General features: G+C 44.8%; 1 protein-coding gene and 1 non-coding gene across 2 annotated transcripts; one reads left to right on the top strand and one right to left on the bottom strand.

Moving 5' to 3' along the window:
• Positions 1 to 9,074: 9,074 nt before the first annotated feature.
• LOC111893631 (uncharacterized) lies at positions 9,075 to 9,494 on the bottom strand. Its single transcript, XM_023889693.1, has one exon. It carries the CDS (start codon positions 9,492 to 9,494, stop codon positions 9,075 to 9,077), a length of 420 nt encoding a protein of 139 aa, XP_023745461.1.
• Positions 9,495 to 10,637: 1,143 nt separating this feature from the next.
• Positions 10,638 to 10,744, top strand: LOC111893641 (small nucleolar RNA R71). Its single transcript, XR_002850926.1, has one exon. It is a non-coding gene; the product is annotated as a small nucleolar RNA R71 (small nucleolar RNA).
• Positions 10,745 to 11,632: the final 888 nt, after the last annotated feature.

Here is an 11,632-nt window from a genome sequence, read left to right as displayed (position 1 = left end):
CTTCGTCCTCGAAGTCTGTTGCTCGGTCCTGAAAAAGCTTGAGGTAATGCTCCCTCATCTCGTCCTCCGGCTCCCAAGTCCATTCCAAGCCCTTGCAGTGCCGCCATTGCACCTTAACCAACTCCACTATCTTGTTCCTCAGATCCATCGGTTTCCTGTTAAGGATTGCCACTGGCCGTTCAATGTAATTCAGGCTGTCATCCTCCTGAATATCCTCTAATGGCACTACTGCCGAATTGTCCACCAGACACTTCTAGAACTGGTAGAGGTGAAAAGTGCTATGTATCTGACTAAGTTCGGCTGGCAGATCAAGCTTATATGCCACCTTGCCCACCCGGGCTACAACCCTGAAGGGTCCAATATACTTGGGGCCCAGCTTGCCCTGCTTCCTGAATCGAATGACGCCCTTCTAAGGCGACACTTTCAGGAGCACCATATCCCCCGACCTAGAACTCCAGGTCCAATCGATGCTTGTCGGCATAACTTTTCTGCCGACTCTAAGCAGTTTGAAGCCTGCTCTAAACCTGTTGGATCCTCTCCGTCATCTTGAGTACCACCTTGTTACTCCCCATGACCCTCTGACCAACCTCACCCCAGCATATCGGGGTCTTACACTTCCTCCCATACAACATCTCAAAGGGAGGACGGTCGATACTTGCATGATAGTTATTATTATAGGAGAACCCCGCCAACGGAAGGTAAGTATCCCAACTACCTCAAAAATCTAAAACACATGCCCGCAACATATCCTCTAGAGTTTGGATGATCCCCTCGCTCTGACTATCCGTCTGCGGGTGAAAGGTGGTGCTAAAGTGTAGAAGAGTATCCAACTCGTCATGAAACTTCTTCCAAAACCTGGAAGTAAACCGCACATCCCTATCGGAAATCACTGAAACTGGCACCCCATGTCGCGCCACTACCTCCCTGATATAGATTTCAGCCATCTTCTCGGCCGAAATGCTTTCCTGAATCGGAATGAAATGGGTGCTCTTGGTTAATTGATCAACGATGACCCAAATCGAATCTACCACTCGTGTGGTCCTGGGAAGCTTCATGATAAAATCCATAGTAATATCCTCCTATTTCCACAGCGGGATGTCCAACGGCTGGACCTTGTCGTGAGGTCTCTGGTGCTCAACCTTGACCTTCCTGTAGGTCAGGCATCTCTCCACAAACCAAGCTATGTCCCTCTTCATACAGGGCCACCAAAAATCAAGACGAAGATCTTTGTACATATTCGTCACCCCGGGATGGATAAAGAACCTGGATTTGTGTGCCTCCTCCATCAATACCTGACACACACCTCCATGATATGGGACCTACACCTTACGGTGAAGAGTCAACAGTCCCTGGCTATCATAGTCGAAGGAGGAAACCTGACCCATAGTACACTCGCTCTTCTGATGCTCCTCCTTCATGGCCTCCTGTTGGGCCTCCCGAGTCTGCTCCAACAGCGGAGTCACAACTGTCATCCTCATGCAGATATCCCTGAGCGGTGCTGCCTTGCGGCTAAGTGCGTCGGCCACGACATTGGCCTTCCCCGGGTGGTAGAGGATCTCACAATCATAATCCTTTACCACACCAAGCCACCGACGCTGCCTCATATTCAGATTTGGCTGATCCATGAGATACCTCAGGCTCTTGTGGTCTGTGTAAATAGTACAACGAACCCCATAGAGGTAGTGGCGCCAAATCTTGAGGGCGGAAACAACAGCCCCCGGCTCCAAATCATGTGTCGGATAGTTTGCTTCATGAGGCTTTAGCTGCCTCGAAGCATAAGCGATTACATGCCATCTCTGAGATGGACGCATCGCAATATAATACAAAATCCTCCATTCCCTCCGGCAGGGCTAAGATTGGCGCCTCGCACAATCTTTGTCTTAACGTCTCAAACGTGGTCTGCTGCTCGGGCCCCCAGCAAAAGGCCACGACTTTCCTCGTCAACTAGGTCAAGGGCACGACTATCTTGGAGAAATCCTGAATGAATCTCCAATAGTAGCTTGACAGTCCCAGAAAGCTCTGAATCTCAGATGGAGACCTCGGAACCTCCCATCTCATCACGGCCTGCACCTTGGCCGGGTCAAACGAAATCTCGTTCTGGTTGACAAGGTGCCCAAGAAACTGCACGTCGTGCAACCAGAACTCACACTTGGAGAACTTAGCGTACAAGCTCTCCCTCCTCAATGTATCCAGAACCTCCCGCAAGTGCTCCTCATGCTGCTCCCGCATCTTGGAATTAACCAAGATGTCGTCAATGAAAACTATCACAAACCGATCCAACATCAGCCTGCATACGCGGTTCATGAGATCCATGAACGTGGCAGGAGCGTTGGTGAGCCCGAAAGGCATCACCACAAACTCATAGTGACCATAACGCGTCTGAACGGCTGTATTCTGCACATCCTCCTCTCTGACCCTCATCCGATGATAACCTAAACGCAAATCAATCTTGGAGAATCAAGATGCTCCCTGTAGATGGTCAAAGAGGTCATCAATCCTTGGGAGTGCTTAACGGTTCTTCACCGTTACCTTATTCAGCTCCCGATAATCTATACACATCCGATTCGACCCGTCCTTCTTCTTTACAAATAAAATCGGGGCTCCCCAGGGTGAACTGCTCGGTCTAATGAATCCCTTGTCAAATAGCTCCTACAACTGTGTAGACAACTCCTGCATCTCAGCAGGAGCCAATCGATATGGTGCCTTGGCTATCGGAGGCGCACCCAGGACTAGGTCGATCCTGAACTCTACCTGCCTCTCCGGAGTTATCCCAGGAAACTCCTTGGGGAATACATCCGCGAATTCTCATAATACTTGCACATTGCCCATCGTCGCCTTACCCGCCTCCCAGGTATCGACAACATAGGCAACATATCCCGCGCAACCCTGCTGAAGGTAGCGCCTAGCCCTCGCTATTGAATATAAGGCTGGTCCTCGCTGTGGCCTCTTGCCCTGAATCACCAGCTCTTCCCCACTTGGGGTTCTGATCCGTACCAACTGATGCGCGCAGTCGATCACCGCCCCATTGGGGCTTAGAAAATCCATACCTATAATAACCTTGTTCCCCCGTAACGGTATGGGAACCAAGTCTACCAGGTAACGCTCCTAGAACAATCTCAAAACACAATACCTAAAAACCTCTAATGCCCCCATTGACCGGTCGTCCGTAATCTCGACTTCTAGAGGGAAATCCAACGTGCCCGAGAACGCAGGAAACTTCTTGCTAAGCGCAAGAGAGACAAACAATCGGGTAGCACCCGAATCAAACAACACCTGGACTGGGATACCATTCATATGGAACGATCCTAAACAGAACATACATATCTCATATCAAAATCACAGTGACATAACATAAAAGATTAGAGAGAAGAAATCATACCCGTCACCACATTGTGTGCAACGTGTGCCTCCTCAGATTTCAACTGAAACACTCGGCTCCGCACCACTCGAGCCTCTGCCTTGACCTTCCGGCCATCCACAACTCGTGTTGTCGTTGGAGTCGGTGCCACCACTGTCGCTGCTGCTGATACTTCTAACAATCTAGGGTAGTTGGCCTTCTTATGGCCCCTCTGATTGCAATGGAAGCAAATCAGGTCTGATGTCTGAACTGTGGGGGTTGGGGCAGTACAATCCCTGCCAAAGTGCGCTGTTTTGCCGCACTTGTAACAACCTGACGATCCTGCTCTACAAGCTCCCTCATGCGGCCTGCCGCATTTCCTTCAGCACCTTTGGCCCGGCAGGCCCCTTAACCCGACGTCAGATCCCTTGGGTTTCTTCCTCGAAACCCCAGTAACTTGCTCAGTCTCCGCCTTCTTCTTCCTAAGGTGCTCCAAATTAATCTCCCTCTCCCGCGCCCTGGCAATCATGGACTCCAAGGTCGGGCAGGATGAATAGCTGACATGCTCCTGAATGTCAGCCCTCGACATGTCATGGTAGCGGGTCTTCCGTATCTGCTCATCCCCAGCATACTAAGGTACCAACAAGGCCTTCTCCCTGAACTTGGCGGTGATCTCCACCACTGAATCCGTATTCTGTCTCATATCCTGAAACTCACTGGCCAGCTGCTGAAGCTCCACAACTAGTGCAAACTCCGCCCTGAACCGGGTCACAAAGTTTGAACAAGTCATAGCCTCCACGGCTGGGGCTCCCAGCGATTCACCGACTGACTCCCACCAATCTCTAGCTCTGTCCCTCAAACAACTCGCAGCAAAGCAAACCTTCGACCCCTCCGGGCAGAAGCTGGTCAACTGTGCAGACTTGATGTCTGCAATCCATCTCCTGGCTGCAATGGGGTACTTTCCCCCATGAAATTCTGGCGCACCACTCCCTCGAAACTCCTTAAAGGACAGTGTGCGCGTACCCGACTGGCTGGACGCCAAATCACTCCTGAATGCTCGGAGGCGATCCTCCATCAGCTCAATAATCCCTTCCTTGACGACCCGAAAATAACCGGGGTCGCCTCAAGGATACCTCTTGTGATCTCAGACGCGATGAACTCGCGTAGCCCATCGTCGACTTGCTCGGACCCTGCACCTGAGCCTGATCTTGATCCTATTCCAGATCCTGAACCTCCTGCTCCATGTCGTGTGACCACCATACTGAAAATAAAACACGTAAATGTCAGGATCATACATACTTTTGAGAGGTTTCACACACTCCCCAAGTTTCTTGGTTCCATCTTGGCCTTCCTTGACTCGAGTACGGATCCTCTACTTTCAGTAGTACGGGCCCATACTACCTTCCACATCTATCCGTACTTTCCTCAAGGATTGCCTCAACTTCACCAAGTTCCTTAACTATTATCCCTCTCCAACTAATCTCATCTTAGGCTTTCCTAGGGCACCCTCCGACATACTCTTCGCCATCAGCTGCACTAGGGGTCCCTACCCCCTTTCCCTAACTAGCTCGCGAATACTGTTACATATTCGCTTACTACTTAGTTAAAGTTAGCCAGAACCCGTTTAGCACAAAGCAAGCAACATTCGTGACTTGAGTAACCAAATCAAGCATAACCTAATCAAGCTATCTCACTGCTAACTAACAGCTCTAACATACGGTTCAATGAGCTCCTATAGCAGGCATACAGGGCATCCTTCCTAGATCCTTAGCCCTAATCTAACATGCAGTTCTCATAAACACATAACAGGCATACAAGGCATCCTCCTAGATCCTTAGCCCTAATCTAGCATGCAGTTCTCATAAACACATAACAAGTATGGGTATCTTGGGGAAAACATACTTGAGCTCGGCCGGTCGCACGCATCACACACCTCGTTCTTTCTCAAAACTCTTTAATTTAGATTTTAGAAAAAAACTATTTCGTTGTAAAAAAAATCTTTCAAGCCCTCAGTTTGAGTTCAGACACCCCCCCCCCCTAAGGGTGTGTCCGAATCCCTCAAACCAAGGCTCTAATACCAACTTGTAACATCCCAATTTTCGAGTCCAAAAAATTTCATTTGTAATTAAGTAAATTATATATTCGTTTACTAAAAACATTTTCGATATCATATCAACCCATAAACCATCATGAATAAGTCTAAAAATCACAACATCGAACAATAGTATAAATCAGAGTAAAATCATAGAAAAATCAATGCGGAAATCAAATGTGTGTGTGTGATGCGCTGCTACGCCGCTGGCTCCTTCCCCTTGGATGAAGAGGTACCTGAAACCAAAACTGAAACTGTAAGCAAAAAGCTTAGTTAGTTCCCCCATCATACCACATACCATACAATCACATAGCATACATACTGCCAGACAATTCTGGGGTGCCCGACCTACCCATGTCAAGCCATTCTGGGGTGCTGACCGACTCATGTCAGGCCGTTCTGGGATGCCGACTACCCTTCAGTATATCCCAACCGGCATCGGGGACTATTTCACCCCTACCTCTATCATACAATAACAAAATATAATCATACGGTCAGGCATATCTGGGGAACTGACCTACCCTTCGGTCCTAACGACCAAGTCAGGGAAAAGCTATTCTCTGCTACTACCACTAACTCACATAGCATATCACATAATCATATCTCATAAGCATATCACATAAGCATACCATGATAATTATCACAAAGACAATTATCTACCAATTACTCTTGTTGGTGGGTCGGCATTGTGGCCTTAGACCTACCCCTACTGCAAGGTAACTCACCTCGATGTCATGTAGCGTCTTCACTGTTCTCGGTGTGGAAGTCGGCTCTCCTCGACTCCTCAATCCCTACACGACAACACTTCTAAGTTATTAATTTTTACCCACAACCCCTTCAAGGTTCAATTTGAATCTAGGTCAAAGTCAAAGTCAAAGTCAGACCTGGTCAAGTCAACTCTTTGGTTGGCCAGAATCGCCGAGTTGGTCCGCCAACTCGCCGAGTCCCTTCATCCATATAATACTACAAACCCATCCCCACTCGCCGAGTCTAGCAAGAGCTCGACAAGTTCACTTTCAACAACACTTCAGTCAATCTTCAACCTACTCGGCGAGTTCTTCCTTAAAATCTTCAAGTTCATCTTCAACATATGAATGCGTCCAGTCTATGACTCGCCGAGTAGTAAGAACAACTCGTTGAGTCCATCTTTAAAGACTGGGAGATTGCCTTGGACTCGCCGAGTGTGTTCTAGCACTCGTCGAGTCCCATGATTCCTAGGTCCCTTAAGAGCCTAAACTACCGGGGAAACTTCCACACTATCATCTGGTCCTTCGACAGAAGGGATTTAGTGGTCATTATACCCCGACTCACCGAGTCCAAAGAACGAATCGCTGAGTCCATCCTTAACCATTACTAACAGTCGATTTGAATGGGTTTTAACACATCAAAACTATAGATCTGGCCTCCTAATGTCCATTTTACATGTAAAATCTCAAGCTTGGTGCACATGCATGGGATCTTTGGCTTAAAAATCCATAAAAGATGGTCTACAAGATGCATGGGGTGTTTATGGCAACAAAGTTGGCATCTTTATGCCATAAGATCTGAATTCATAACTTCGTATTACACTTCACAACCCGAAAATGGCTTAGAAAGCCCTAAATATACTAAGATCCAAGCCCTAAGGATGATTATTTACATGGAATATCAAGATAGGAGTTTTTTTTACCTTAAATGAGCTGGAAATGGAACACAATCTCCGGATATCCAAGCTCCCACGTGAACTCCGAAGTTCATTTCCTCTTCTCAAGCTGCATAAACCACCAAAATATACAAAATGGCCTTAGAACACTCAAACAAGGCTAGGGTTTCAAGTTAGGGGTTGCTCTGGACGATGGGGGTTGAGTTGAGGGGTTATAATGTGTTTAAATAGGGTGCAAACCCTCAATTTAGGGTTTCACTCAAACAGCGTCTACTCACCGATTCGGTCTCCCGAGTCGTCGAGTAGACTACTTAGACTTCCCGCAGTTCACGACTCTACTCCACGAGTTGGGCATCCAACTCGTTGAGTCCCAGAGAAAAACATAATAAATGCTAGAATTAAAGGCATACCAGGAATCGAGTGTTACACTACTTAAACAAAAATTCAAAACCCTAGAATTCTAGTGTAGTCAAAACCGGATTTTATAAGAAATTACTTCTCCTAAACCACTAAAGACTGAACCTTTAACAAAATTATGGAAGAACATTAGTACCTTGTTTGAAGAATTTGAAAAGAATGGAAAAGATGAAGATGAATGCTTGAGAGAAAAGGGAACGGCGATTAAGAGGCTGGTGTCGGCTAAATGAGACTGTTTACCAATTAGGGTAAAAACCCTAATTTTATAGAATTGTAAAAATATATTTTTTTCAGCAAATAATACCGACTCATAGAGTCAGTGCACCGACTCGGCGAGTCTGGTCGCAATTTAAGAAGATCTTGATTTTGATTGGACTCGTCGAGTAGGTAACCCAACTCATCGAGTCATTTATTATTATTTTTTTAAATTTCATCATTTTCATGTCTTCTTAAATATATATTCACCACACCCCACACTCAGATCATGCTTGTCCTCAAGCAATCATTTTGGACAATTAAGAATATTTAGATTGGCAAATCCTAAGAAACGAAAAAAAAATGCAAAATAAAACTAAAAGGAAAGGTAAAAGAATGCAAACTCTATTGACGAGTCGCCTCCTGTTAAGCGCTTCTTTTTGAGGAGTCGTTAGCTGGACTCCTTTCCGCTCTACGTTTCTGCGACTTCCTCCTATAGGATCTCCTTCTTTAGTTTTTGCACTTTATACTTGGTTTTGTAAATATGGATTTTTCTCTTATATGCCCTTTTCAATTCTTCTTTCCTTCTACTTGTAACAACTTCTTCAACTTTACGCTTTATACCGCTACTACGCTTCTTCTTTTTCACTCCTTCCTCTACCTCGATTGCCTTGTCAGTCATTATTCCATCATCACTAGAGGTCACGAATTCTTCCTTACTTTCATTAAATAATGAATAATTTGGTGGTTTAAAAGTGAAAACTTCAAATGTAGTAGAGACTAGGGCTCGAGGCTTGGTCTTGTGATTATGGTTGACATTGCTTCTTGATCAGGCGTGTGTGAGTCAATGGAAGACTTATGGTCATCATTATTCCAAGCCTTAGTATTCTCCTTATCTTCTAAACTTTCCTTCTTGTCATCTTGGACTACTTCATCATATTGCACAATTATGTCAAGACAAGCTAAGTGTGCATTTTCAAAGTTGTTTAAATTTTTAACAACTTTGCTTTCCTCAAGTGGATTCTCCTTTTGATCAACCAAAATGTGAACGTCGGGTCCCGAAGGGGTATTCATCGTTTTCCGGCCAAAACCTTCATCAAATCGTGACTTCTCTTCTGGACTCGTCGAGTCAGTGGGTGCTACTCGACGAGTCGGTGAGGTTCCAACAATTTTGATTGTTTCTTGATAATCAGCTTCCTCGATCAGCCTCTCCATCTCCTTCAGGTCTTTTTCTGCATCAAATTTCTCTTCCAAATGTAATATGAATTGATTTGGATTGCTTTCTTGCAAGAATGCAAGCTCTTTTTCTAGTAATTCATCATCCAAATCCATTAAGGAAACTTTATATTCTCTTGACTCCATGTGGTTATCCATTTTCTCAGCTTTAAAAGTCACCGAATCACCCCCACCCTTAGTGTAAGTGTAGATTCACAGATATCTACTACGACACAAGCGGTATTCAAAAATGGTCTCCCAAGAATGATTGGGATTTGAAGTTCCTCTTCCATGTCTAATATTATGAAGTCAACATGGAACACTAGTTTTTCTACCTTGATCAGAAGATCTTCGCACACTCCCATTGGATGTATTATAGTTTTATCGGCTAGATGGATTTTCATTTGAATAGGCTTTGGGACCGGAAGGTTTAGCTTTTGGAAGAAAGATTGTGGCATAATATTTATACTTTCCTCTGAATCAGTCAACGCTCGTGTGGCCATTAAGTTCCCAAATCGGCATGGTACGGTGATGCTTCCCAGATCACCCCTCTTTTCTGGTAGCTCATTCAACATTATCTCAGCCACTTCTTCCATATTTCTTCTAGTTGTAAAGAGGCCCTTGAGCAAACTTGCATATTTTGGCGTTTCAACTATCGTTTCAATAAACGAAATATTCACTTGGAGTGCCTTTATATGCTCCATAAACTTCCTATATTCTTGAATATGCTCACCAGGTATGGCGCGACTCGGAAATGGATAAGGGGGCTAGTAAGGTTTTAAAAGAAAACTGTTTTTGTCATCACGTCTTGGACTCGTCGAGTCCTTGTTCGCGACTCAACGAGTCGAGTCGGGTTTACCCGATTCCCAGTTTATTTCCTCTTCTGCTTGCACCTTTTTCGAATCCTTCTAGATAGGGGTCAAAGGAGTGAAAAGTCTCTCAGAATCTGTTGCTATTGCTTTCACATGTGCCATTCTTGGATTCTGTTCGGTATTGCTAGGAAGTTCACCCGGTTCTCGTTGGTTGATTTGTTGTGCAAGCTGGCCTAGCTGGTTTTCAATTTTATGAATGGATGCATGCTAATTCCCAAGCATAGTTTGTTGATTAATCATCATAGATTAGTACTCTCTAAGCATATTTCGTTTCTCCTTCATTTCAGTGTCGGTATCATGTGCCTTTTCTCGGACGCGGCTACAAATCTTGTAAACATATCTTCCAAGTATGATTTCTTTTCTTGCACCGGTTCCTTGTTTTGATACAAACCCCTTGCCTTTTGCTTAAACTTTTCCTCCTTTGCCTTTTTGTATTCATCGTACGGGAATCATTCTTTCTTGGGTTTTTGCCAATCATTATCATATTTATCGGCACTTGAATAGCACACTTGTGCCTTCCGGTTCCCGTTCTCATCTAAGTCACAATCTCTAGTAAGGTGAGGCCCGTTACAATTCTCACATCCCACCCGGATAGCATGGATGGATTGGTCCGTCTTATTCATTCTTCGATCCAAATTCTCCAACTTAGCCATCACTGCTGCCATGCTATCATTTATAGAGTTCACTACCACTCGATTTGATTCATTCCTTGGGTTATGATATTCTCTATAGTGCTTAGAGAATTCTTCAATTAGGGCCTTTATTACCACGGGTGCCTTCTTTGTGAGTGGTCCTTGCGAATCAAGGAGCCGCCTAGTTGTCACATTCACTCCATCATAGAAAATGGAGACTTCTTGTTGACTATTCAGATCATGATGTGGGCAGTTCAATAATAAGCCCTTATATCTCTCCCATGCTTCATAAAGTGACTTTCCCGCTTGTTGTTCAAAATTGGCTATGGCTTTCTTCAACTTGGATATCTTCGAGGGAGGGCAAAATTAGTCTACAAATTCCTCTTTCATTTTGCCCAAGTAGTGGTGGATCCTGGAGGGAGTGATTTCAGCCAATCTTTTGTGTCCCCTTTAAATGTTACTAGTAGCATACGAAGCAAAACAGTGTTGTGGGCAACATTAGGGACATTGAAGTAGTCAGCTATATCGTTGAACTCGTCTAAATGCTTAAATGCGTCTTCATGATCCTTCCCGTAGAACGGAATTTCCTTAAGTTGAGCAAGTATGTGGCCCTTAATTTCAATGGTGGCAGTTCTAGGAATTGCGGGATGCACGAGTCCTGGGCCGGTGTCGTCACACATCCTTTTCTTCCATTCACCCATGGGAACTTCATCGATGTTAGCCATGGGGTTAGCTAGTTCTCCTTCAAAATCGCTTCCTTCTTCGGATTCAGTTTCTTCCTTTTCGGTTTCGAACTCGGTATCATCCTTCTTCGGGTCTTCGTCCTCCACTGAAGAGATGTTGGATTCTCCTACTTTCTTGTCCTTTTTCTTACTAAAAACAGATTTGAGATTCTTCAACGATGAATTCTTTGATGTTGTCGTTTCTCCTACGGTTTTGCCTTTTTTTTTCCTCAAAGCCGCTTCTGGGTCTTCAAGTGGTGGAATCATAGGTGTACATACTCCTCTGGTCATAAACCAACTGCAAGAAAAATAAAAAAAACACGCGTTAAAAGAATAAAAATAAACTAAAAACGAAACTATGTTTTCAGCGATGGACTCGTCGAGTAGCTTCGACTGCACTCGGCGAGTACAGAGCTAAAACAGAAATAAATTAAACAAAAGTTCTAAAAACAAAAAAACTTAAAACTTAACCTAATAACTAAATTACTAAAGCAGTAACTTTGTGCAA

This window comes from Lactuca sativa, chromosome 4, assembly GCF_002870075.4.
Source record: "Lactuca sativa cultivar Salinas chromosome 4, Lsat_Salinas_v11, whole genome shotgun sequence".
NCBI classification, from domain to species: Eukaryota; Viridiplantae; Streptophyta; class Magnoliopsida; order Asterales; family Asteraceae; genus Lactuca; species Lactuca sativa.
Note: the sequence above shows the minus strand (reverse complement) of the source record. Positions and strands in the feature narration are given on the sequence as shown.

Bases quoted from the DNA above. Each gene is read 5' to 3' on its own strand.
- LOC111893631 (XM_023889693.1), bottom strand. From the start codon at position 9,494: ATGGAAGAAGTGGCTGAGATAATGTTGAATGAGCTACCAGAAAAGAGG.